Source organism: Xiphophorus couchianus, chromosome 11 (genome assembly GCF_001444195.1).
Source record: "Xiphophorus couchianus chromosome 11, X_couchianus-1.0, whole genome shotgun sequence".
NCBI lineage: Eukaryota > Metazoa > Chordata > Actinopteri > Cyprinodontiformes > Poeciliidae > Xiphophorus > Xiphophorus couchianus.
The window spans coordinates 32,209,098-32,236,751 of NC_040238.1; the positions used below are offsets into that span (position 1 = coordinate 32,209,098).

At 40.9% G+C, this 27,654-nt stretch overlaps 3 protein-coding genes across 6 annotated transcripts; all 3 read left to right on the plus strand.

Moving 5' to 3' along the window:
• Window positions 1-558: 558 nt before the first annotated feature.
• vps11 (VPS11 core subunit of CORVET and HOPS complexes) lies at window positions 559-8,744 on the plus strand. Of its 2 annotated transcripts, none has more exons than XM_028031928.1 (16): window positions 559-769; window positions 1,625-1,773; window positions 1,974-2,109; window positions 2,192-2,355; window positions 2,458-2,705; window positions 3,329-3,530; window positions 3,619-3,770; window positions 3,891-4,077; window positions 4,209-4,352; window positions 4,640-4,843; window positions 4,948-5,109; window positions 5,504-5,637; window positions 6,985-7,187; window positions 7,435-7,606; window positions 7,689-7,911; window positions 8,074-8,744. In XM_028031928.1, the coding sequence occupies exons 1-16, from the start codon at window positions 628-630 to the stop codon at window positions 8,236-8,238; spliced, it is 2,787 nt and encodes a 928-aa protein (XP_027887729.1). In that variant the 5' UTR covers window positions 559-627; the 3' UTR covers window positions 8,239-8,744. The 2 variants fall into 2 exon arrangements, with proteins under 2 accessions (XP_027887729.1, XP_027887731.1); XM_028031930.1 differs by having other exon boundaries at window positions 560-769; window positions 4,640-4,837.
• A 1,228-nt stretch (window positions 8,745-9,972) lies between these two features.
• Window positions 9,973-22,550, plus strand: hyou1 (hypoxia up-regulated 1). Of its 3 annotated transcripts, none has more exons than XM_028031173.1 (25): window positions 9,973-10,195; window positions 10,732-10,787; window positions 11,514-11,589; window positions 11,747-11,840; window positions 11,962-12,040; window positions 12,128-12,282; window positions 13,485-13,561; window positions 13,650-13,831; window positions 13,913-14,028; window positions 14,111-14,297; window positions 14,391-14,525; window positions 14,705-14,787; window positions 14,874-15,006; window positions 15,107-15,294; window positions 15,447-15,585; window positions 15,793-15,850; window positions 16,759-16,835; window positions 16,927-17,082; window positions 17,188-17,342; window positions 17,421-17,508; window positions 17,595-17,851; window positions 18,384-18,468; window positions 18,741-18,996; window positions 19,077-19,187; window positions 20,761-22,550. In XM_028031173.1, the coding sequence occupies exons 3-25, from the start codon at window positions 11,520-11,522 to the stop codon at window positions 20,808-20,810; spliced, it is 2,931 nt and encodes a 976-aa protein (XP_027886974.1). In that variant the 5' UTR covers window positions 9,973-10,195; window positions 10,732-10,787; window positions 11,514-11,519; the 3' UTR covers window positions 20,811-22,550. The 3 variants fall into 3 exon arrangements, with proteins under 3 accessions (XP_027886974.1, XP_027886976.1, XP_027886975.1); XM_028031175.1 differs by having other exon boundaries at window positions 19,080-19,187; XM_028031174.1 differs by lacking the exon at window positions 10,732-10,787.
• A 1,276-nt stretch (window positions 22,551-23,826) lies between these two features.
• On the plus strand, window positions 23,827-24,608 carry h2ax1 (H2A.X variant histone family member 1). The gene has a single exon (XM_028031178.1). It carries the CDS (start codon window positions 23,984-23,986, stop codon window positions 24,368-24,370), a length of 387 nt encoding a protein of 128 aa, XP_027886979.1. The 5' UTR covers window positions 23,827-23,983; the 3' UTR covers window positions 24,371-24,608.
• The last annotated feature ends 3,046 nt before the right edge of the window (window positions 24,609-27,654 follow it).

A 27,654-nucleotide genomic window follows, 5' to 3' on the forward strand; every position in this document is an offset into this window, starting at 1 on the left:
TTAAGATTTGGGCATACAGAACTTATTTATACACTTTTTAAAATTCAAAAGCATACTACTGGCAAATGTGATTACTGTGAAAAATAGAACATGTTATATTAGAATGTCATAAATATGAAAGAGAGAGAAGATATATGAGGAGAGAGTTTGAATATATTAAGGAAAAGGTTAATTTATTAGATATTATGAGGAAGAATTCGGGGAGTAAACATACAAATAGTTATTCTATTTTTAAGAAAACTTCATAAAATTTCATAGAATTTGATGTTAGTAGGTGTATTTGTGAATGTGTGCTTGATATAGATGGATTGAATACAAAGTTATGTATAAGTATGTAGGGGTGTGTGTTGGTGTGTGTGCGTAGATAGATAGATAGATAGATAGATAGATAGATAGATAGATAGATAGATAGATAGATAGATAGATAGATAGATAGATAGATAGATAGATAGATAGATAGATAGATAGATCACGAACCATACTCCTTACCAGTAAGTGGCGGTAATGCTACTTACAGTTTGTTGCCAACCGCCAGTAAAACCAAGAAGAAGAAGAAGAAAAGTCATGTCACGTGACTGCCATCACATGATGAAGTTCTGCGGTCACTAGCTGGCTAACCTTCTGATAATGGCAGTATTTCTACAGTGGAGAAAATTTGTCTTCTTTGATAAGGACACGGTGAAGGATCCTGCAGATAGCGGAAAAACCTTTATTCTTCCTAAAGGAATCTCGGCGAGTGACTCCGGCCGGGGACATGTTGTTCTGGGAGATATCCTTGCTTAGCCAGACGATGTTACTCCGGTGTTAAGTTTGTTGGTTAAAGGCAGACCTTAGAAATACATTAACATCAGTCACAGAAATCGGTTGTAGTTAATTTAACAGGAAGTCGGGGCTATAATTCTCTGTCTGAATGGTGCAGGCTAACAACGGAGCAGTCCGGCCGGCCAATAGGAGCCAGTCTGCTGATGTGTATTGTTGCTACAGGGAGAATGAGTGAATTGGTTTGTGAGGCAGTCTTTCTTTCCACACGATGCTCCCCAGCGAGCTGTAAAATTCTTCTTTCGGGTAAAAAATATACTTGGCGTGGTGATGAGTGAACAAAACTTACTTTACTTGGATTAAATCCCAGAACTGAATGTCAATTTCAATGAACGTTTATAATACTTGGCATTGGACAACAATTCTTTAGTTTTTTGAGGTCACAAAAATAGGAAAATACTGCTGGAGACTGGCTACCTTGAATGGAGGGTCCGCACTTTCTCCAGACTTGAATCTTATACAATTGCTCTGGGATCAGCAGAGTCACAGTGTTAGGGCTCATAACTCTGAACCCCACAGTTTCAATGACCTGAGGGCAGAGGGATGCTACACACCAGCAGACTTTAAGTCGACTTGTGAACAGCATGAGGCATTATTATCTAGTTCAACTGAAAGCTAAATATGCCTAACGTTTTGTGAGTAGTGTAGGAATACGCCAGGAGGATGTAGGTCACCTCTTACTAAAAGGTTTAGAAAGAGTTCTGAAAGACTGGAATGTTAGCCACTATTAAAGATGTCTAAATAAATTAGATCAGCTCTCTCCTAACATATATTGGCATAAAAATTCTTAACTCTATAATATCACATATGGAAGGACAGATCTGGCTGATGACACGTTCCCTGCAGTTGACGTCGTTCCAGGCGTACAAGCTGCGGGTGACTCACTTGTTCCAGCTGAAACAGCACAGTATCCTGGTATCAGTGGGACAGGATGAACATGGCATTAATCCTCTGGTAGGTGTGACCTTTTACAATCATAACAATAACTTGGATGGTTTCTCAGTTACAATATACAGTAATTGACAAACTATATTGTAACTGTTCTACACTTCTTTACCAGTATACAAAAATGAGCTAGTATATAGTGGACCCACAGACGTGTAGTGTAGGTACAGAATGAGAGCCCACCAGACTAATAATGTCTTATTTTTCAGGTGAAGGTCTGGAACCTTGACAAGAGAGACAGTGGGAATCCACTCTGCACCAGAATCTTTCCTGCAGTTCCCGGCAATAAACCAGCTGAAGTGTCTTGTCTCAGTGTACACGAGAACCTGAACTTCATGGCTATAGGTGAGACAGCTCTCCCTCTGCCTTTAACTTGTGGAAGTCACATGTTCCACTCTCTCTGCTGAGTAACAGCGTTTCTTGGCAGGCTTCACAGATGGCAGCGTGGTTTTAACCAAAGGGGACATCACCAGAGACCGTCACAGTAAAACTCTGACTCTGCATGAGGGGAGCTGCCCCGTCACAGGCCTGGCCTTCCGCCAAATGGCAAAAGTTACACATTTGTTTGTTGCCACTCTGGAAAAAGTATTTGTAAGTCGGCATTTCCCTAAAGCATTGCAGACACTATGTATCTGCCAGTTGATCCAACAAGTTCTGAACAAGTCGGTTGTGTTCCTGTTTTCTGTTGCTTAGTGCTACACTCTGTCTAACAAGGAGTATCCGAAAGTAGAGCTGGATACCCATGGCTGCGCCCTGTGCTGCTCGTCCCTGGCAGATCCATCCCAGGATTCCCAGTTTATTGTGGCTGGGGATGAATGTGTTTACCTGCACCAGCCTGATGAACGAGGGCCCTGCTTTGCTTTCGATGGCCACAAGCTGTTGACCCATTGGCACCGGGGATACTTGTTCCTGCTGATCAAAGATGTGAAGTCTCCCAACAAGTAAGAACCAAAATCTGACTGATTTGTCCAATGTAATGGTACCCTTGATGCATTCAAAGATTTTTATGATAGAATTTATTCATTTTTAGGTTTCTAAAAGCTCAGAGGGGGTAGTAGGGCGCTCTGGAGCCTAGCTCCAGCAGTCATTTTGAGAGAGGCAGGGCAGGGTCTACCCTGCACAGGTTGCATTCATTTATCAATTTATCAGCAAAGACGTTTGCCAAAAACATATGACAAGCAACCAGACACACACTCATATCGGAGGGTTAGAGTTAGATTAGGGTGTGAAGTTTGGATGCAAAAACTCAGTAAGAAATTGCCCAAGTTGGGATTTGAACCCAGGAGATTCTATAAAACAACTGTGTTGTCAAGTTTTTACCAGCTACAAGATTGTTAGGCGGATGTTTCAACTAGTAACACACTCCAAAAGAGACGGTTCAATGTGCTTTGCCAGGATTTATTTTATTGATTTATTTTTACTCAAATGTAAGACTGCATAAATGTCTACAATATTTGGTGTAAGATATTTAAAAGTGTTAGAAGAGATGGTTTAACGTCAGACTTCCATGATTAATAAGCAGTGCACACGAAGGAAGCTGCTGACTGTCTGTTTATATCCCCAGATCAGGGTTTGGCAGCGGCGAGAACTCGCTGTCAGAAAAGCAAGTTTTAACAATCTATGACCTGGACAACAAATTCATCGCCTACAGCGCCTCATTCGATGATGTCATTGATGTGTTGGCAGAATGGGGATCCTTCTACATTCTGACCCGAAACGGGAAAATGTTTGTTCTGCAAGAGAAGGACACGCAGACAAAACTGGAGGTCATTAATTGCTGATCATTAACTTCCTTCGAGAAGTTCAATAAGCTCCTCAAACTTTTTTAACACTAATCATGTCTCGTCTGTCAAGATGCTGTTCAAGAAGAACTTGTTTGTCATGGCCATAAACTTGGCTAAAAGCCAGCATCTGGACAGTGACGGTCTGTCAGAGATCTTTCGACAGTATGGCGATCATCTGTACCTGAAGGGAGATCATGATGGTGCCATCCAGCAGTATATTCGGTAGTTTATCATTGATCTATTTCCAGAGCAAAATCATATATTGCTTTTTGTTGGTGTTTGATGTTTCTTTCAGTCAAGACCTAACTGTCTATCTTCTTGGTTTGCCATGTTTCCAATCAGCACCACTGGGAAGCTGGAGCCTTCGTATGTCATTAGGAAATTCCTGGATGCCCAAAGGATCCACAACCTGACGGCATACCTGCAGGCCCTTCACCGCCAGTCTCTGGCCAATGCGGACCACACTACACTGCTCCTCAACTGCTATACTAAACTCAAAGACAGCTCCAAGCTGGAAGAGTTCATCAAGGTGAGAATTTAATGTCAATAGTGAAAAACAAAGGAAAGAGAGCTCTGACTTGTGTTATTGTTGCTTTATTGTGACTTTTGTGGTAAACAGATTAGTCTTTGAGTAATGTTTGTGTGTCTGCATTTTCACAGAGCAGCGAGAATGAGGTCCACTTTGATGTTGAGATTGCCATCAAGGTTCTTCGCCAAGCTGGATACCACAGTCATGCTGTGTTCCTGGCTGAACGCCACCAGCATCATGAGTGGTACCTGAAGATCCAGCTGGAGGACCTGAAGGTGACGTGTGTGTTTCAGGTTGACCTAATCTTCTGGGGAACATACAGTATGTGTGGTTATGAATTGATTCAAAAGAATCTGCAAAGGTAGCTTCCTAATGTGGGAAAGTTTTTTTCCTCTGATTTTTTTATCAGTTGCTGTTTCTTTAGGAGCATGTTAAACGTGTATGTCACGGTTGCTTTTATAGCAGCTCAGTCTATGCCTATGATTTTCCACTGTTAAAATATAGTCAGTTTCTTGCTCGCTCATAACACTAACTCAATCATCTCTTTCTGTTCCCATTGCAGAACTATCAGGAAGGCTTGCGGTACATTGGCCGTCTGCCTTTTGAACAAACTGAAAGCAACATGAAGCGCTATGGCAAGACGCTCATGCACCATGTTCCTGAAGGCACCACATTGCTCCTGAAGCGCTTATGCACCAACTATCATCCGAATGAAAACTCTATGGAAAAAGTCAGCCTAGACAGTAGTCTGCTTAACAAGGTCTGGGTGTGTTATTTTATTTTTTTTGTTTCCACTGTGAACCAGTCTGGCTAGTCGGCAACATTTATCAGTAATACTCTCATGTGTGACTTTTGTCATTTTAATTCAAGGCAAATTCTGAAGAATTCATCCCAATTTTTGCCAATAACCCTCGTGAGCTGAAAGCCTTCCTGGAGCATATGATTGAGGTGGACCCTCGTTCATCCCAGGGTGTGTACGACACACTGCTGGAGCTCCGACTGCAAGACTGGGCACACGAACAAGATCCTGAGGTTAGTGCCAAACCAACACATGTTCAGGTTTATTTTTTAAAAATAGGACAATATGTATTAATGGACATTTACATGTCAATACCTGAGATTATAGCCAAGTTGCTAATTACCATCTCTAGTCCCATTGGCAGGTTGATGTTAAAGCACAATAATATATACAGGGATAAAAAATTAAAAAAACCCTGCAGAAACACTTTGGAATAAGAAAAGTATAAAACCACCTTAAAATCTATATATCTTTACTCAATGTTGACATTTTTGACTTTCCTAGAGCCAGTTTTTAAGATGTTCTTAAATGAAAACACTGTTCCTTAACATCGATATTTGTATTTTTAAACATTTTGTTAGCTTTGCTATTGCTAATTAGGTTTTCTAATCCACGCATATTTGACAGAAAAAAAAGGTTTGCCAGGGAGAAGCCCTTTCGCTGCTCAGAAGTGACAACACTGTGTTTGATAAGGCCTTGGTCCTTTGCCAGATGCACAACTTTAAAGAAGGTGTCCTCTACCTGTATGAGAAAGGCAAACTGTAAGTAGTTTACTGCAAGTCTTTCTAGAGAGCAGGGCTCATCAATCAGCCATGTGTGCTCAAACCAAAACAGACAGGCAGAATTTTTATTTAAATATTACAAATAACTCAACTTTTTGTTTTAGGAATGCATGTGTACAGTATATCTGGTATACAATAAAAATGATAATAATTTGGCCTGCAGTAGAGATCTGCAGTCTACCCGCCAACCACGGTAATGCTTGTTGATGACGTAATCAGACAGCATCAAAACAGAGAAAGTGCGAAGCAGCATGACTGAACGTGCAAGGGAAAGAGCCTGTTTAAAAGGAAAATGCAAAAACGGAAATAATCTGGACCTGGTTCGGGTTTTACCTCTTGCGTTCTTAGTGTGACGCTCAAGAGGAGCACGGCAGATGTAATGGCCAGACAGTAGGGAAGGGGTAAAAGTGCTCATTTGGATGAACGTGTGATTTTTAGAATTTTTTATTGTAAAAGTTTGAAGGCCAGATGAAGTATTTTTCACATTTTTGTAAATAAGCCTCCCACCCATCAACCAACCATGACGGTATTAAGGTTATGAGGTAAGGCCTATGTAGTGCACAGCTTGGCGAAAATCTGATCAGCAGTTTTTGGGTAACAAATTTTGCAATTTTACAGTGCCACCTACATTGCAGTTATGCAAAAAAAAAAAAAGTCCAAAATCTGGTTTTATTGGCTCAGAGTTGATTGTTTTGGCTAATGCAATTTTCATGGCTCTCTGGGAAATAATATGCTAGTCCAACAACTTTTGCACAGTGGCTAGCACGATAATATGTTGGAGAATCTTTCTAAGAAACTTTGCCCACATGATTTTTTGCTAATGTGACTTGTAGTTGTGGAGTTATAAGCTGAGGCCATATTTTCTAACATAGCACCACCTAGAGGTGAATGTATCAGAGTAGATGTCCATTGGAACACAATGGACTTCTGCAGCATTACCACTTGGCTGTGGGGTGTGAAAGCAGTAATGCCTATGTGAAGCCAACATTCCCTAATACTACACAAATTAGCTATAGCCTTCCTTTGCTGGGTGGCACCATTTCCTAAATATTTTGTACTTGCCCTGCCTTATCAAATTTTCAAGGTCTTTCACACCCTGAATATGGCTGCTGATTAGTGTAATGAGTGAAAGTGACCCTTCACTTGTTACTTGCTCTTCATTGTACAGTGGCTGAGGAAGAGAAATGTAATCTTGTCATTTATAAAATCCATTACTGTCTAATAACCTACGGAATGAACAGTGGTCTGAGTGAGCAGGTGTTTATTACAAAGAACATCTTGATTGTGTTTTCATTTCATAACTTAATGATATATGTGTATGTGCAGTTACCAGCAAATCATGCATTACCACATGCAGAATGAGGAGTATGGTAAAGTTGTAGATGCCTGCAAACGATATGGAGACCAGGAGGGCTGCCTTTGGGAGCAAGCTCTCGGATACTTTGCCAGAAAAGAGGAGGACTGTAAGGCCTATATCAGTGAGGTCCTACATCACATTGACCAGAAGAACCTCATGCCTCCATTACTTGGTGAGCTGCTTAAAGTATTGTTTCATAACACAATGTGCTCTGAAATTGTAATGCGTAACTTGTTGTTGGTTTGGTTTAATGATACGTTGTGTTTAAGATAGGCTAAAAGATTTTGGACTTTGTTTGTGCTTCAGAACCTTACTGTCTCTGTCTGATTTTGTTGCCATGGTAAATTTATGCGGGACGTGGCTTTTTTTTCTCTGAGGGTCGATGCTCAGCAGCGAATAACTAGTTATTGTCTAATCAGTCGTGCAGACACTGGCACACAACTCAACGGCCACTCTGTCGGTTATCAAAGACTACCTCATCAATAAGCTGCAGCGAGAGAGCCAGCAGATAGAAGATGACGAGCGTAAAATTTGCCAGTACCGTGAGGAAACGTCTCATCTCCGCTCTGAAATCCAGGAGCTGAAGGCAAGGTGAGTCAAGTAAAAGTAAAAAACTCATCCCTGCAGCTCTCGTGGGGCCTTTAACAAAAACTCCTGACACGTTTCCACACAGTGCCAAGATATTCCAGAAGACTAAGTGCAACATGTGTAACAGCCCCTTGGAGCTTCCATCTGTACACTTCCTGTGTAGCCACTCCTTTCACCAACACTGCTTTGAAAGTTATGCAGAGAGCGATGCAGAGTGTCCAACATGCACTCCAGAAAACCGCAAAGTCATGGATCTGCTGCGCGCTCAAGACCAGAAACGGGATCTCCATGACCATTTCAGTCGACAGGTAACAAGAAGGAAAACATATTCTAATCACTTATTTCTCTGATGACATGTTTGACCTTTTTTTTGCCTTTAACTTTTTTATAAAGGTACCTTCCTCAGACTTTGAATATTTAATATTCTACGTTGTCTTCTGCACATGTTCTAAAAACTTTTTTTTTTAAAGCTCCGAAGCTCCAATGATGGTTTCTCGGTGGTGGCTGATTATTTTGGTCGAGGAGTGTTTAACAAACTGACGCTGATCACTGACCCTCCAGGGAGCAAAACTGTTGGAAGTCTAGAAGTCAACCTGCAGCGAGACCTGCTAATCCACACCAAGAGAAACTGCTAGACATCTCAGTCTTTAATTGTGTTCTCAATGCTCAGACCAACCACTCAGCCTTACGGCCGCATTGGATGGTCACTCATTTATCAGCCAAGACGCATGCCTGCTTATGAAAACTGCTCTATGAATGCATTATCCTTCAATAAATACATTTCCTGAATCACATTTGGAAAATGCTTCATATGTACTTTGTGCTTGCTTGTAATTCTTTCAAAAGTGATTTAACACTTTCATCAATATGATGCTCTTCATAAACTGTATAGTTAATATTGTGAAAGTCATTAGGTTTTGTGTGTGTGTGTGTTTTTTTGTCTTTGTCATTTCATACAAATTTGTCTAGTAAAATTATCCATGATACTCTTAATCTCTAATATGGAATTAGTTGTAAAGGTAATTGACCTTTATGTCACAATGCTTTATTGCATAGGTTGATCAGAGATTTGTATTTCAATTGGACACGGTTTCTGTTACTTCACAAATAAACCTAACTTGTTTATTTATTTCTTTACATAGCCAATATGGTTTTTCCTTGTTTTTTTTCTTTCTTTTTTTTGGTTTTGGAGGGATTGGAGAGACTTTTTATGAAAACATTGTGTTGCTTTTAAGAATGATGGCAATAGGGCGACACACAGTGTAGAGGAGGCATCACATGTACATGTTCCATGTGTTTAGTTTGCACTGCAGATGGTTTTCTTTCTTGAACTGAGTAATGGGGCAGTTGCTGTGGTTGCTAGATGTTTTCTCCTTCCCCCTCTGCCCATATTATTCTGAAACACTGTAAATGCACTACAAACTGCTAGACCTAAAAATTGACTATTGAACCATAGTTGGTCTACACTACAGGTAAGCCCAACGTTGTTCCTAACCCTGGTTGATTTGATATATACAGTGTATATACAGTATAATTTAATTCCCTTCTCACCCACCGCGGGTGGTTCTTATCCTCTGAGCTCGGGTCCTCTACCAGAGGCCTGGGAGCTTGAGGGTCCTGCGCAGTATCTTGGCTGTGCCAAGGACTGCACATTTCTGGACTGAGATGTCATGTATATATATATATATTAAAAATTGTAAACATGTTTACACTGACAGAAAGTGATATTTGCATTTTGGAGTGGGCCATCTTGAATCCAGACTCCACACTGACAGAAATTAGGGTGATGGCATATGGACATACTTTTCAACGTTACATGTTTTTGTAATTTTTATTAGATGTGATTTTTTTTTCAAAAGTGATTTTTCTTTTATATTTTAATTCTACAAGGGGAGTAATATTAGATTCATCTGTCTCTACTGTATGACATTAATTCATGAGGGAACATTCGGTTTGTCAAATTGTTACCTGGAAATCTCGTCACTTGAACGTGGACCAATAGGGTTTAGCTATATTCTTTTTTTTTCTTTTTTATTTAGCTTCGCTCACGTTTCGTGGACCAATCATTCAACAGTGCGTGGAATAAAGTGGGCGGGACTAGACCTGCCGGTTACGGCAAAACTTCAGAATTTACGAACCGGAAATATAGACTTCTCCTTACACAATAAGGGTACAGTATTTATTTTTGTCATTAGAATAAAGCACTGTGGTATTCATTTACAAAGTCACCACGCTTCTCAACAGAGATTACAGTTGCTACCATCTTAAAAACGACTCCAGGTAAATATACCACAGAGTCATCCTACTCTCTCTTGAGTACTTTAGGGCGAGCCGGAAACGGCGCGTCTGAATCTTATTGGCATGACAGCAGTTGTTCACCGGCTACATCTTCGGTAGATCCAATGAGGTAACGCCGCGTTCTGGGCCCGACTGCAACCAGTAAACCGGTGATAAGGGAAACTAAAACTCCCAAGTGGGACAGCAGAGAGACTGCAAATCAAGGCAATACGTAGTGAACTAGTGTTAGAATCTCCCGCTGAAAGTGCACTGTGTGGAAGCTCCTGTACAGCTTCATCTGATCACCCGAAGAACGTAAGTTCCTGCTCAGCTTCGAGTAGCTAGCTGCTCGTGCGCCTTTACTTTGCTCCTTGTTTCCGCTTCATACCGTTACTGTTTTACTTGTGGAGAATGAGTTTATGTTCATACATTTAGTAGGAACCTAAAGGTTACTTGTTCTCTGCTTCAAAGCTAAACCTGACCGGTACGGTTAAACTTAACTCCACCATTAACTTGCCTTTATTTCAGCAGCACATGCCTCTTTGGCTTTTCGAAAGCCAAACAGCCTGCATGATAAAGTCAAGTGACCATTTCTAAGAGGATGGCTTAAAAGCGTCACTCTTCTCCTCATCTGTAACGTCGTCGTCGTGTTTGATCAGAAGTTATGTGTAGGCTGTTAATTCGGATATGAAACTGAATCTCTCTGGTAAAGGGGGCACTGACATTCTCCTACCTCCCTCTCCTGACATTTGACCTTATACTCGTAGTGCGTTCATTGTTTATTGCTGAAATCCGAGGTTCAGCCAGAACACATCCTGGTGGTGTTTGTAATGCCACGTGTTTTTTTGCAGCTGTGCACAGCTGGGTGGATGCAAGTGGACTGAGACAAGTGCCTGATGTGATAAAGGTGATGTCATCTTACTAACGCCATATTAGTAATATTCAAATAACTGGACTAAAGGTGATTCGAGATCTAAAACCAGAACAGCAGTGTCTGTTTCTCTGAAATAAACCCGTGCATCTGTAACGCTGGGTGATAACAGTTTTAATTGACAAGCTGATCTGAGACTCAGTTGTTGCCATGGTGTTCTTATTTTTTATGTAACAAGACACTGAGCGTCTCCTCATGTTTACAGAAGCATGGATGCATGCAGTCGGAAAATGAATGTTTTATCATGTTCAGTAGGAGGCCCATTTGTTAGTTGTGGGTCTCTTCCTCATTCTATAATTTATCAAGGAAGTGAAATACTACAGTTTCCATGCCATCAGCATTTTCCATCATACTCTCCCTTCAGTTTGCAGACTTTAAATTGACACATCTGTTTCTGCACACTGCCAGTCAGCTGGATGAAACGAGGCTCCCGTAGTTGCTCTCCCTTACAAATAATTTATTCTGGACCATCAGCAGTCAAACTCTAATTATATATATTTCTCTTAACTTGCTGCCTTAAAGTTAAAATAAAACTAAACATTACATGATTATATGTTATGCCATATTATAATTATAATATATGCAATATAATTCCAACTAATTCATATATTTTAGCAGAAAAAAAAGAGTTTTATGTTCCAAATGCAAACTAATGAAATTGTGTTATGCATTTTTAGCTGGAATCTTTTTGTGTCTCCACAGCTCATCATGGGAGTAAGGATCCAGATGTTGGTTGCTCTCACCTCTCTTCTTCTTGCCCTGTTCCCTTCTCTCACAGGTAAGAATCCCTCAGCATGAAAAGAAAAAGAAAATCACTTTTTGATGAGGAGTAATCACAAAATGTTTGATTTGTCATAGACGGAATAATTTGACTAAACTGTTTGACTGATTAAAGCCCTCCCAGCTGAATGTAAGGCTACTCTTTGTGTTTCCAGTGACTGTAGCTGTGATGTCAGTTGACCTTGGGAGTGAGTGGGTGAAGATGGCAATAGTAAAACCTGGTGTGCCAATGGAGATTGTTCTCAACAGGTAAGTAGGAACTAATTGATTGATTTTATTTCATTATGATCAGATGACCCTGGTGAAACATTTAGAAATGTTTTGCAGTCTTTAAACATGTACTTAGCAATATGAAATCCTTCTTCCTCAGGGAGTCGAGAAGGAAAACGCCCACAGTGGTCTGCCTAAAGGAAAATGAGAGATTGTTTGGAGACAGTGCATTAGCAGTGGTATGATGTTCCTTCGGGTTTCAGACAGATTCAGGCCATCATCTTAATTACATCACTATTGTATGCTGTCCTTTGTTTGTTTTTCAGTCTGTGAAAAATCCCAAAACAGTTTATAGACATCTGCAAAGCCTTCTGGGTAAAAAGCATGACAACCTGCAGGTGAAGGTCTATCAGAGATGTTTCCCTGAGCATCAGCTGCAGGGTGACCCAGTGAGAGGAACAGTTTACTTCAACAGCTCCCTGTGAGTTTTCACTTCTCTGTTCTTTTCAGTATCCACATTTATCTATTCCTGCTTCTATTTAATCTTGAAAATAGCAGCTTTATCAGAAGAGTTGATGGAGACCAGCAAGAGAAATAAATGTTGAGTTCCCATTCCAAGGTTTCCATGCATGCTTCAAACCTTGAAATAAAGTGTTGTAAAAGACTTAAAAGTGGTTTAATTTTGAATAAAACTAAACATTACATGATTATATGTTATGTATAATCATTTCAAGAAGTTTTGTTTCATCTGGACCTGCTTATATGTACTTACTTTAATAAGCAGACTCATAGTTTGACATTGGTACATTAGGTTCTCTGAAGTACAAAGATTGACATGCTGAGTCGGTGCAATTTGAACTTTGTAACTTGCGTTTTATTTGGGGCACATTTCTGTGTTAAGTCTTTTTATTGTTGGTGTGATGTAATATTCTAATCTTAAATGTTGTCTTTTGGTCAGCTTTAAGGAGAAAATGATCATAAGTAATCAAAATGCTGTATAGTTATAAAATTGCCACAGAGCTCGTTTCCTTAAACTACTGAAATATATTCACTTTTTAAAACATTAATATAAAACAGTCTTGGTTCATTTAATAAACATGACTGAGGCATCATGTCAGGACATTATCAACAACTTTACTCTCTTACTATATTTGAAGCACTGGCCTGATTGATTTTTTTTTTCATAAATGTTTGGCCTGTCTCCATATTCATTCTAAACTTGAACCTGAATTAATTTATAGTAAAATAATTCTCTCATAACCTTTGTCTTATTACACTTACACTTATAACTATGAGACTGTTGATGAGGAGAAAAATGTAGCCATGGCAAATTTCTGTCATTGTTCAAATGTTCTTTTTGTGGGTCAGAAGGACTCCCTCTGGTGGTTCTGTTGAAGAACTGAAAATGATAGTTTGTGATTGATTAAATGGTCTTTTTTCACTAAGATAAATTAAAAACACATTATTTTCATGTTTAAAAAATATGTCCTTATGTGTTAAGATGCAGCAGGGTGTATGTTTCACAGGGCCTGCCTGAGTTATTACTTTGATTCTCTTGTCAGCTTAATGTCATAAAAACAGACTCAGGACGCTGTTGTAGTTGCCAAGGAGATATCAGATATGATTTTTGTTTTTTAGTAGGGTGTTACTAATTTCTGTCTGTCCTGTCTCTTTCACTGGCAGAGAAATTCATTACTCACCTGAGGAGCTGCTGGGGATGATGTTGAATTATTCACGTGGGTTGGCTCAGGACTTTGCAGGTCAGTTTGCTTGAGAAAGTTGATTGGTTGTTGTCTAACACATGAGAGTAGATCAAGGACACTCTTCCTCTTTCTGTGAAATTCACAGAACAGCCAATCAAAGATGCAGTCATCACCGTACCAGCTTTTTTTAACCAGGCAGAGCGAAGGGCAGTCTTGCATGCTGCACAGATGGCAGGTTTAAAGGTTCTTCAGCTCATCAATGACAATACAGCCGTGGCCTTGAATTATGGTGTTTTCAGAAGGAAAGACATAGACGGCACAGCCCAGGTGACCCCAGCAGTATCTGTTGGTTTATGCCATCTGTATGGCTCAGAGTGGAGTAGTAATGCTTTACCTGTTTCATTACAGAACGTCATGTTTTATGATATGGGCTCAGGCAGCACGACGGCCACCATAGTCTCATACCAGACGGTGAAAACCAAAGAGTCTGGTACCCAGCCACAGCTACAGATCCAGGGAGTTGGGTGAGTGCAGTGATCCCCGATGAATGTGGCTGCTGATGGCTTCACTACTAGACCAAGCTATGCTTCATGTCATTGACTGTAGGTTTGATCGAAGTCTGGGGGGCTTTGAGATGGACCTGCGGCTGCAGGACCACCTGGCCAAGCTGTTCAACGACCAGAAGAAGAGTCCGAAGGACGTGAGACAGAACCACCGAGCCATGGCCAAGCTCCTTAAAGAGGCACAGAGGCTGAAGACGGTGCTGAGTGCAAATGTTGACTTCATGGCCCAGGTGAGTCCTGATGGCTGGGTGAACCCGTATTGCAAATGTTGTAACTCTGCTGACCCAAGTTTAACTGGTTGCCATGGTCCCCTCATCCTACAGGTGGAAGGCTTGATGGATGATATCGATTTCAAAGCGAAAGTGACCAGAGTGGAGTTTGAAGAACTGTGTTCTGATCTGTTTGAAAGGGTCCCTGGGCCGGTGCAGGAGGCCCTCACAGCAGCAGACATGAAGCTGGTCAGTATGTCCTTTGCTGCTTTCTTTATTTACATCACACTCAACTGCTGCTACAGGCACCTTGTTCTGTCCTGTCAGCACCAGTAGACAGGACAGTTGTTTTCTAAATTGTAAATGGTAGATACACAGTGGTTACCTTTTGTTACAGCTGTGACTGTAAGGTGTCTTTCTGTCAACAGGAAGATATTGAGCAAGTGATTTTAGTAGGGGGTGCCACTCGTGTCCCCAAGGTTCAGGAAGTGCTGCTCAAAGCTGTGGGGAAGTAAGTATAACAAAGTCTCCATAATTTCCTGAAGTTCACTGCTTCCGTGGAGGTTTCATTAGAAGGACTGAGTATGTCTGTTACAGAATGGAGCTGGGGAAAAACATCAATGCAGACGAGGCGGCGGCAATGGGAGCTGTATACCAGGCAGCTGCTCTCAGTAAAGCCTTCAAGGTCAAACCCTTCTTGATCCGAGACGCAGCCATCTTCCCCATTCAGGTCAGAGCTGCTCTGGCAGGGGTTCGACCTCCGCTTAGAGACTGGATATTCAGACAGCAGACTTTATCAAAATAGTCCCTGTATACTTTTACTGCTTCAGGTGGAGTTCAACCGGGAGGTGGAGGAAGAGGAGGGAATCAAAACCCTGAAACACAACAAGCGCATCCTGTTCCAGAGGATGGCGCCCTACCCCCAGCGGAAAGTCATCACCTTCAATCGCTACACTGATGACTTCGCCTTCAATATCAACTATGGAGACCTCAGCTTTCTAAGTCAGGAGGACCTCAGGTTTGTTTCAACACCTTCTGCGCTTGGAACCTCCAAAACTTCCAAATATTTTTGTTTTTCTCATCATGAACATGTTTGACATATGTTGATTCTTCTGCTTTATTCCTTTGGGGGTAATATTAGCTATTTCCCGTCATGGTTGTGTTTGGCAGTGTGTTCGGCTCTCTGAACCTGACAACGGTCAAGCTGTCTGGAGTGGGTCACAGCTTCCAGAAGCACGCTGATGCTGAGTCCAAGGGGATCAAAGCTCATTTCAACATGGATGAAAGTGGAGTTCTGCTGCTGGACCGGGTGAGGTCCTCCACAGTCACCAGTCTAAGTTCCAATTGGAAGCATCCTTTAAGTCAACTTTGTGTTTTTACAGGCAAAAATTCTGTAGGGCTTTTCAACTTCCTGGTTGGAAGCAGTGTGTTTTCTTCTCATTGATCTTCATTTGTGAAAGGTGAAGAAAAGGTCTCATTCAATTCATTAAAATAAATTTTAATATTCCTTCTGCAGGTGGAGTCGGTCTTTGAGACAATTGTGGAAGAAAAGGAAGAGGAATCTACTTTAACTAGTAAGCAGTGCAGCTGCAGCAGCAATAGACATGAAGCACTGGAACGGCATCAGAAACACACAACGCTGTGAAGTCACAAACATGCAAATGTTGGACGTTTACTGATTGACGTTATCTGTTCCTCTCAACAGAAACGCATGATGATTATAAAAGTTACTTTAACCAATAATCTGTCGGTTTAGCCAATAATCTGTCCTCCACCCACGTTTTTTTGACAGAGAAAACATCAAGACAATCCAGCCTTGCACTAGATGTCAATCTTTGAACTAGGGCTGAACGATATGACTGAAAAATGTATCATGATATAAGCGTTTCATATCGGTGTACATCAGTAATTGTCGATATCAATAACTATCGATGTTTTCTTCTTTAAATATCTGAAATACTGCCAAACCGGTGGCGTGACCTGCCTGTTTTATCCACAGTTTCCTCTTGTGCTGGTTTTTAAAAAAATTATTATTTAAACTGTTATGAGGCACGGTGGCAAAACCTGAAACTGCTGCTGCTGCTCGAGTTACTAGTAGGTTGTTGTTAGGATAACCAAAAGTGAGTGAGCTAGTTGATGCCACCTGCCTTAGCCGGGGCCGTGAGAGCAGCTAAAGCCTTTTCTCTGTCTACATTCCCCAGAATCCTGTATTATTCTGGATTGGAGTTCAGTGAATAATCTATTTATTGAATATTCTACCAGATGTATTATCTATTAAGATTGATCCCATGTCTATCACGATATATATTATCAATAACAATATCCAGCCCTACTGTGAACGTTATAAGAATTGTTCCAGTGAGCTAAAGGCCTACTGTTGGGTTCATTTATCAACTAAATCACATGTACAAACTGAACTGCGTTTAAACTATCGTGATGACAAATGACTTCTAATTAAAACTAAAGTTTTGCTTTTTGTCAGAACTGGGCAATACCATTTCCACGCTGTTTGGAGGAGGGTCCTCTGAGCCAACTCCAAATGTAACCGAACCCGTCCAGGTAAGTGTCCCTCAGTGATTTGGTCCACCCAAGGCGACAAACATCATAATGTGAGGCCTGGGGGTGAACATGAGTATCTGTCTCTAACCAGGAGGAAGAGGAAGTTCCTCCTGAGTCTGGGAAGGAAAGCAACGGGGCCCAGAAAAATGAGAAGGACAATGAGACTAAAAACGATTCAGGGAAAAGTTCAACAGAAGAGAAAAACGAGGAGAAACCAGAGGACACAGCCAGTAAAACAGAGACTCCGGTAAAATGAGTCACTCTCCACAGTTTTAACCAATTATCTGTAACTCTCATATTGTTGTTTGGATGTCTGCAACAGCTGTTATAAAAACTTTCTGTCGTCATTCAGCAGGAAAAAGGTGACCAGAAATTAGAAAATGCCGAGATGGAAAAAAAGACAAAAACTCAGAAAAGAACCAAGATATCCGAAGATGTCCCCATGGAACTTCTCATCAATGACATTATGGACCCCACCGCTGAGGACCTCATTTCCTCAAAAAAGAAGTAAGTGTTAAACTTCTTATTCCTACATTGCAATATTGTTGGTGCAATCAGAAAAAGCAACGCTTTGGCTCTCTCCAGGCTGCAGGACTTGACAGACAGAGATCTAGCAAAGCAGGAAAGGGAGAAGATCCTGAACAGTCTGGAAGCATTTATCTTTGAGACTCAGGTTAGTGACTGCAGCTCGATGCTGGCCGTTGCTGAAGCTTTTCTCCTGTTTGAATCAGAGCTGCATGTGCCGCCTGATGTCTGCAGGACAAGCTGTACCAGGAGGACCACCAGCAGGTGGCAACGGAGGAAGAGCAGGAGCAGATCTTGAGCAAGCTGAAGGAGGCTTCTGACTGGTTGGACGAGGAGGGCTATGGTGCCACCACCAGGCAGCTGAAGGAGAAGCTGTCTCAGCTCAAAGGGTTGTGTAAGGACGTGTTCTTCAGGGTGGCGGAGCGAAGGAAGTGGCCGGAGCTGCTGACTGACCTTGACAACACACTCAACACATCCAACTTCTTCCTCAGGTCAGTCCAACACCACTAACCTTGCCAGTCACTGTGGGTGCAATGTAACCCATAGCAACTGTAGAAGATAGAAAAGCTATTTGAAGCCGGTTTAGCAGAGACCCAAAACGCTTGAGTTCAGTTCAATGTGACTATCCACTTTATGATGTTGATGTCACAGACAAACATAAACCTCATGGAGTGAAATCCCCAGACCTCAAACTAGTAGAGAACTTATCTCTGAAGGCAAAGCCCAGAAGTGTTGAGAAATTGTAGAAAGTACTTTGATCATCCTTTGCTGGAATACTTGTTAGGGGTGGTGGTGCTTATACACTTGAACAATCACAGGAAACTAAATATTCAAGCATTTTTCACTTCTCTCAGTAAAGACTAGAGCTTGTCAATTTTGACATGACTGTTTTCCTCACATGTGCCTTGTTCTCAATGCATCCGTCTCCACAGAAATAAGAGCTGTACTTAAAGCACTATTTTGAACTCAGCTGTGTGAAAACATTTCTGTGCGGTTTTTGATTGAGCTCTCTTTGTTTCACAGGGGTGCCAAACTGATTCCAGGGGATGACCAAATATTTACAGAAGTTGAGCTAAATATGTTGGAAAAAGTTATCAATGAAACTATGGTAGGTGGTTCATGTCAATCTGTGTTGTTATTGTGACAGATTGAAGGCGTTGTGCTTCAGATCATCAGGAATTCTCATTCCTGCAGTTTTCTCTGCTGGTTTATTTCTGGAAAAGGCTGCATCAATATGAACTGTCTTGCCCCACTGTGGGTTTTGTCTCTTTTTTTGTTCAATGTATTCTATTATTGTCTTAGTTGCAAAGCTAAAACATGTGTATTCCTCTATTTAGTTCTGGTAAACTGGCCTTCATGTTTGGTATTTTTGTGCTGCAGGTTTGGAAAAACGAAACGGTGGCAGAGCAGGAGAAGCGATCTCCGCATGAGCGGCCAGTCCTGCTGTCCAGAGACATCGAGTCTAAGCTGCTCCTGCTGCAGCGGGAAATGAATTACCTGCTGAACAAAGCCAAGTTTGCAAAGCCTAAACCTAAAGCCAAGAATGAGACGAGCACCGATGCAGGCAACAAAGTCAATGCCACAACAGAAGAAAAGGTTATTCCTCCCACAGAGGAAAGCAAGAACCTAAAGACTGGTGGGTTATTAGCAGAGCAGGTCCCACTATTAGTTGTACTTGTTGTGTGTTAGACTTTATAGAGTGATTTTGTCTCACAGCAGAAAGCTTAGAAGAACAGGGGCCAGATGAATCCCCGCCCACTGAAGAGAGCACTCCACATACAGCTACTGACAGCCAATCACAACCCACAGAAGAGACCCTGAGCAAAGGTTAGTCTGTCACAATACTGGAGAGAAATCCACAATAACCAAGGTAACATGGAAAGCAAAGTAATATTCACAGGATCACAAAATAACAGAAACTTTCTGTGTATTGAATGTTTTTCTGAGCATGTGGCTGTATGTACTGTTTAGGTGTTACTCAACTTCTAAGGAAACGCATAAAGAATTCTGAAACATGACATTTCCAAGACTAGGACATGGGTCTGCAACTGTTAGAAAGAGACACTTTTGTCCAGTTTAAAACAGTTTAGAGGCACAAATGCTATGACTTTTTGAAAAACAGACGACTTAATTTCAAAAAATATCAGAATATAGAAAATGTATTTTTGAACAGCTACAAATGTTTTATTATTGTTGTCATTATTTTGAGGTTTTAAAATAAAGATTAGGGAAAAAAGATTTTTAAAAATTGCAAAAAGAGAATGGAAACATTTTTCCTATGGGATGCTGATATTTGAGGAAAATTATTTAAACAAAGCACATAGTTTCCAAACTGGCAAGAAAAATATTACTTTAATACCATTCTTTTGTGAAAACCCATTGTTGTAATTCTGTGGAAAGAAACTGCTAACACCTGCATTTGATATTATCTATATATTTAGTAACATTTGTTGATTCTTGATTATTTTTAGCTGAAGCTATTAGGAGCCATTGTGGAAGGTCCAAAGAGTCACTTAAGGCTCCGGAGCTACAGGTTGCAGACCCTTGTACTAGGACATCGATGAAGGGTAGAATGTAGCTGTTGTAGTAAAATGTTGCATATTATCAAATGGATTAGTTCCAAAAACAGAAAAAATTGCAAACAAAAGTAAATTGATAAGAGTCTATTAAAAGACTTATGAAGCAAAGAGTTCAAACTTTATAGCAAATGAACCACTAACTATAACAGGGGTGGGCAATCCTGGTTCTGGAGGGCCGGTGTCCTGCAACTCTTAGACGTCTCCCTGGTCCAACACACTTGAATCCAACAGCTGAATCTCCTCCTAAGTGCAGTCAAGTTCTCCAGAGCTCATTATTTGACTCAGGTGTGTTGAAGTAGAGACACATCTAAAGGTTGCAGGAGACTGGCCCTCCAGGCCTGGAGTTGCCCCCCCGAACTATAATAAAGTTTACAAAATCAGATCTGAGAAATTGTAAAACCAGATTTTTATGTCACAGTGATCACTGAAACAGAAAGGAGGCATTTGCAATGTAGAATACATTTAACAACATAGCTAAACCTTTAGGATTGCATGAAAAAAACCACTCATCCCCCTGGACTTAATATTTTGTAGAAAACTAAAACAGTTGTGATACAACTTGTGACAGCAGGGGGCACATTTGAGTAGGTTCTTGATTAAAGCCAAGCATTTGCCACTGGATTGTGTGCAGCAGTACTTTCTCCAGTCAGCAACAGCAGTAAGTAGTTGGTCTTGAGGGGCCTCTAAAACCAGAATTGGCATCTGACCAGCTGAGATAACTGACTGCTCTGAGTGAAAATAAGTAAATATACAACAGCAGAGTTCCTCTAAAGCTTAGTAAATCCAGGCCTAACTCTCTCCTCCTGTTTGTTCCTGTTTAGAGTCTGCAGAGAGTGCTGCACATGGAAACCATGTAGAAGATGAATTATAACAACTGGACCTGAGGCGGGAAACAAAAATCACTATTTATTATCACATTTTCAACTTTGTTTGCCTTTTTTTAATTTTTCTTTTTTTATTGCCCTGTTCAGTTCCTGGGCTGATTCTGGTTAAAGACTGGAGGATATTCCTTCCACCTCTTCTCTCCCTACCACTTTGTCCCTTCATATCTTCTGATCTCTTTGGACTTTGTGAGCATTGGACATTTTGAAGAAGTAGGTTATGAATAACTACAGCCTGAGAGACCATTGGTGCCCTGAAATACAATACAAAATATGTCAAGTTTAAAATCTAAGTCTCTGTTTTTCAAAACGGTTAAATATGTAAATCATTTTGAAATGTTTGAATGATTTAACCTTGGCTCACCAGTTGGTCTGGAATGGTTTGAAATTCCTCGGGCATCACCCACAGCAGCTACGGTTCCAATGGAGACACTGGCACTTAATAAAATAACCTTTTAATTTTGTTTTATTTGGCACAAAATTGAAAATTTTAAATCTCTAGAGTAATATTTGCAAAACAAAAAACAATAAACAGAGATGAAGCAAACTTTATATTTTAGTATATCAGCAGTAATTACCATGTTTGTTCTAAATCTGACATTTGCCGAGACCAGCTTGAATGAACAGGCCAAGTTTAAATGCATCAACAAACTGGAATAGTTGAAGCAGCGTCTCCAGACGTCTGGCAGCATTTTCACTGAATCATATGAATATTGGAGACATCGATGCCTAGTGGACTCCACATTAGCGGAGCTCAATCGGTATGCTAGCATCCGTTTTTTTGGTTCAAATTACCAGCGTAGATACGATTGAGCTTTATTAAAAGAAAAAATACTTGACCAGGTGTGGTCTGTTATGTAGCTATGAAGCTGTAAGTATTGCAAATGATTGGTCCAGTCATTTAGGTCTGCTCATCAGTCAGTCTTTCTCTTACTTAAATGTGTGAATGGTAAATATATCTGTGAAGAAGTGTCATTGGTTTTCACTGTTAAACACCCAGAGTGGGTTTTTGGTTGTTTTTATTTCTCTTTAAACTGGTTCTTGTGCTAAATCTGAGCTGTTACCAGTTGTTGTCTCATGAAATGAAAAGACCAATCTCAGCACTGTAAAACTGGTTCTGTCTCAGTCTGGTCAGAGGCAGGAGAGATGCTCATATAGAACCCACTAGAAAATAAAATTTGAGTTCTACGTTTAAAACTCCGGAGTTAGTTTCAGTTATAGACTAATCAAAACACTGACGTAACATCAGGCCCCTCCTGTAATGTTGGGAATTTAGACCGATGTGTCACATTGAGCTTCTACAGTCCCATTTTTCACTTCATGTCTGTAGTGTGTGGGTGTGTGTGTGTTCACATGGACTCACTGTTGGTGCATAATAGAAATAATGGGATCTGTTAAGATAAAGTGTCTCTCTATGAGAAGTGAAAAATTATGATCTAAAGTAGGTTGAAACAGATGTTAGAAATGATGATGTGGCAAACTAAGTAATTCAACTTGATGGTTTTATAGAACCAGTTCAGAACCTGGTTAGTGTCGGTCCTTCTTTACCACTTTAGTTCAAGAAACGCATATGTGATGCACATTGTTACCACATTGGCTTCACCAGAACAGCCTTGGAAGAGAGGGGCCTTTAGGTTTAATTTGTGGTTCTTTGGAGGGAATAAATAAAGGCAGCAAAAAGAGATGAAATGTTTGTTTCTAAAAAATAAAGTTTTTTCTTTTTAAATTATTATATTTTTTTGAGTATGAACCCATGTTTGATTTTACTTTGGAGTAACTGAAAAAGTTGACAATGTCCCTGAGTCCATAGCAACATCTGATTAGATTCAGTTCTAAGATATTTTTAAAAGCCTAGCAACTTTCTAATGCCATCTGTGGTGCAGGTGGTCAACACAGCTGTATCTGTGCTATATTTTGGGTGGAAACATATCAGACCTATTGCATATTGAATTACTTCCTTAGACCAACTCATAACTTGGTTGGGAATCCCTTTGGATATTTTTTAAGTGTACCTTTTAAACATCAGAACATTTTTGATCAGGGCAACCATATGGAAGAGTGTTCTGTTTATTGGCACATACACACCCACCTCCATCACTGTTGTTTTTTTTCCAACTGGAATAAATCCGTCATTTATTTATGAAAAAATAAATGATAGATTTAAAGGGAAAGTGGTATGAATTGCTTGAAAGTTTTCCTGAAGCTAAATGTTTTTAAACATGTAGTTCTGCTTATGGTATTTTATAGAAGAGTAGGTTAACATCCAAATCACTCAGCAAAAGGCTTGAGATCAGGAGCAGAACTCAGCACAGCCACGTGGGAACCTACCCGCCATCATGATCTCATGAGACATTTTAACTTTTAAACAAGTGGTCTACCTAGTTCCAAAATAAGTGACATAAATTCCATTCACAAGCAAATAAATGGAATTCAGACATTCTGATGGTAGTATTTTGCAGGTTGAAAGGTTTTTTGGATATTTCTAATTCTTGGATGATCAGCAAAGACTGTGGAGCTGGGAGTTTAGTAATAGTGCTGAAAATCCAGATAAAGTTATTCATGTAATGAACAACAGATGGGACCTTCCAGTTCACATCTGTCTGCAAGTCACTAAAAAATATTTACACTTCATGGTTGCCATGGCACAGTAAGACCAGATTCAGTGCAGTCTGCTATTAGCACAGATGGAGCTGTCTGAGAATCCAGCTAAAATCGTTTGATCATTCAATTCTAGGTTCCTGGAGCTGGGCTCCAGCAGAGGACACTTTTAAATATTTCAATTCAAATGTAGAACTGAAGAAAAAAGCTGTTTTAGTCTTGGTAGCTACTGTGATCTACTGGTTATAACCGTAGAGTGAATCGATACTGTAGACTCGATCAGATTTATCTTTAAAACATCTTGGTAAGACTCACTTCATTTTTAGGGTTAGTTTAGAAGAAGTAAACCATGTGAAAACTGCAGCTCCTCGCTCACAAGACCGCCCTGTGTTCCTCTCCCAATATGGCGGAGGGGTTAACGTATTGCTGCAACGAATTTACAGTCGTGCGTCGCACTGATACGTAAGGACACCGGGACAGGAGCTAGCATCAGTCACCAAGCTACGCCACATAAAGGTTGAGGCGTTGCCCCGCACCGCTCTGGGATAAACCGCCATCTGTAGCCATGTCTGGCAGAGGGAAGACCGGAGGCAAAGCCAGGGCCAAGGCCAAGTCTCGGTCCTCTCGAGCCGGGCTCCAGTTCCCGGTTGGTCGAGTCCACAGGCTGCTCCGCAAAGGGAACTACGCGGAGCGCGTCGGCGCCGGAGCCCCGGTGTATCTGGCGGCAGTGCTGGAGTATTTGACCGCCGAGATCCTGGAGCTGGCAGGCAACGCGGCGAGGGACAACAAGAAGACCCGGATCATCCCCCGCCACCTGCAACTTGCCGTGCGCAACGACGAGGAGCTTAACAAGCTGCTGGGAGGCGTGACCATCGCTCAAGGGGGGGTCCTGCCCAACATCCAGGCTGTCCTCCTCCCGAAGAAAACCGAGAAACCGGCCAAGAGCAAGTGAAGAAAGCCGCTGTAGTGGAGCTACCGCTTTTATATCACTGTCTTTCTAACTCGAGGCGGCGCTTCGGTTTCTGCTGTTTTCTATAATAAACTGCTTCATGCTTGAGATGCTGGAAACAAACCTTTCTTTCTTTAGAAGCAGTCCTGAACGGTGATTTTTGAACAGCTCTGATGTAAGCTCATTTTTTGTGTATTGTTTTTTTGTGGTGCTTTCATTAAAGGGTGTTTGAACTGCTTTATTTTTTGGCTGTTTTTATCTTACGGGTATTTACAGAATGAGGCAGCGGGCTCCCATAAATCCATAGCCGGTGCTCTCTTCCTTTTTTCCACCTTGACACATTTCCAGAAGCCTTGTCAGTTCTGCCATTTCATCTGTATGCCTCTCAGGTTGTGTTTCAATATAAAAAACATAAGTGCCAACTGTATCATACTGACCACTTATGTTTATAAATATTTCAATTGTTCTTTCAAAACAATTATAAGGTATCTGATTGTTCTAAAGTAGCAGACCAATATAAATGCACAGAGCTTGGAGTATGGCACTCTGCAAATATACTTGTCTAAACTTTTCATATTTAGCATAGCTATTTTATGAAGATCACACATCACCATAATTTACAATAATAAACAGTAAAATCTGACTACTTCGTGTAGTGCCATTAAACACATTTATATTTACATGAAGGTTTTACCCTTTTGTCTCCAAATCCATCCAGCCAGGATATTTATCACTGCAGAGGCTGCTGGTACATCTCCATCAGAAACTGAGACAACCAGCTGACATCCCAGCAAGGGACAATGTTGAATTTTGATGTTTCTGATTTAGCATTATTATAGTAACTGTATATTACTGTAAATTGAATTACAGTAAATTAACGATAAAATAACAGTAACTGTTAGACAAGACATTTTATTGTTATTTTACAGTTCATGTTATTAACCTGATGTTATGATTCTGCTCTGCGCTGTTTCCCTCCTCAGCTCTCACTGCTGCAATCAGGTTCATACCATCCACCTGCTCACCAGCAGTTACATTCAGCCTCAGACAGGCAGACAGTGTCAGATACACTGCCTGGCCAAAAAAAAGTCGCCACCTGGATTTAACTAAGCAAATAGGTACAAGCCTCCTATTGGATAAGTACTGCATATGCGATTATCTTTCAGCTGGCAACAAGTTATTTAACCCCAGCTGATGTAATGAGTAACTCCTCTTTTCTTAAACAACCATGGCAAAAGACACATCCTGTGGTCGTGGAAAAGACGTTAGTCTGTTTAAGAAGGGTCAAATCATTGGCATGCATCAAGCAGAGAAAACATCTAAGGAGATTACAGAAACTACTAGAATTGGGTTAAGAACTGTCCAACGCATCATTAAAAACTGGAAGGATGGTGGGGAACCATCGTCTTCCAGGAAGAAATGTGGTCGGAAAGAAATCCTGAATGATCGTGATCGGCGATTACTTAAACGTTTGGTCAAATCAAATCGGAGAAAAACAACATCAGAACTCAGGAGTAATTGTGAACGCAAAAGCATTTCCACACGCACAATGCGAAGGGAACTCAAGGGGTTGGGATTGAACAGCTGTGTAGCCGTAAGAAAACCTCTAATCAGTAAGGCTAACCAGAAAAAAAGGCTTCAGTTTGCTAGGGAGCATAAAGATTGGACTCTGGAGGAATGGAAGAGGGTCATGTGGTCTGATGAGTCCAGATTTACCCTGTTCCAGAGTGATGGGCGCATCAGGGTAAGAAGAGAGGCAGGTGAAGTGATGCACCCATCATGCCTAGTGCCTACTGTACAAGCCTGTGGGGGCAGTGCTATGATCTGGGGTTGCTGCAGTTGGTCAGGTCTAGGTTCAGCAACATTGTCTGCCCAAAGAATGAGGTCAGCTGACTACCTGAATATACTGAATGACCAGGTTATTCCATCAATGGATTTTGTCTTCCCAAATGGAACGGGCATATTCCAAGACGACAATGCCAGGATTCATCGGGCTCACATTGTGAAAGAGTGGTTCAGGGAGCATGAGACATCTTTTTCACACATGGATTGGCCACCACAGAGTCCAGACCTTAACCCCATTGAGAATCTTTGGGATGTGCTGGAGAAGGCTTAGCGCAGTGGTCAGACTCTCCCATCATCAATACAAGATCTTGGTGAAAGATTAATGCAACACTGGATGGAAATAAATCTTGTGACACTGCAGAAGCTTATTGAAACAATGCCACAGCGAATGCGGGCTGTAATCAAAGCTAAAGGCGGTCCAACAAAATATTAGAGAGTGTGACCATTTTTTGGTGGCGACCTTTTTTTTGGCCAGGCAGTGTATTTTGAAAGCCCTTTGGTGTGAGTAGATATCCAGCGTTACCTCCTTTCCTGACCATGATCTTGACCACGTTTTGCCTCTCGGATTTCTCTGCCCTGCCCAGCCCATGTCGGACACGCTACTGGTTTCTGTTTCCCCCAGATAAGTTTATCTGCCTGTCTGATTCTGAACTTGCCTTGGTTTTTGACATCTGAGCTCATTTTTTCCCTGAGTTTATTTCCCCTGCGATCAATACCCCTGGAGGCGATTTGTCATCACAGCTTCCCTGAAGAACCAAGGACCTACCTGAGCTTCCTACAACTTTCTGAGAAGTTTAGTGGCTTTCCCGTTTGAGCATTCCACACCTGTTGACACTAACCTGTTTCTCCATTCTCAGTGGTTCCTAGTCCGGCTGCTGGTCGTCCCATACCCCCATTCTCAATAAACCATTCATTGCTTCCATTTGTGTGCTGGCTGAAATTTCGGGTCTTCTGTAGTGTTGCACCTGAACAGTATATTACTGTATATTTAATAACGGTAAACTGTTTTTATTGTAATTTTATAGAATGTGCATATCTGTTTACAAAATATAATAAAATCTGCATATTCCCATAAATCCTTTAAAATTTACAACAACAATACAGATTCACTAAATATTTTTTTTTGTTCATAGAACACAAGGGTAAATTTCTTAATGTTAGGTTTTAGTGAAATGACAATCTCAGTTGCTGAATAAAAATGGTCATCAATAACAAAGTTGAGGTACAATAGCAGCAACAATATGTTAAAGTGTCATGGCAGCGCTAAAGGGGTAATACAGAAGGAAAACGGCTGCGATAACACAGATTCAACAGTATAAGAGAATGTGCTCCAGTTTTGACTACAATCTGTTACAGTTCAGTTTTGTGAGTGCTCTTGCTATAGAGCAGGGGTCTCAAACTCCAGTCCTCGAGGGCCGCTGTCCTGCAACTTTTAGATGTGC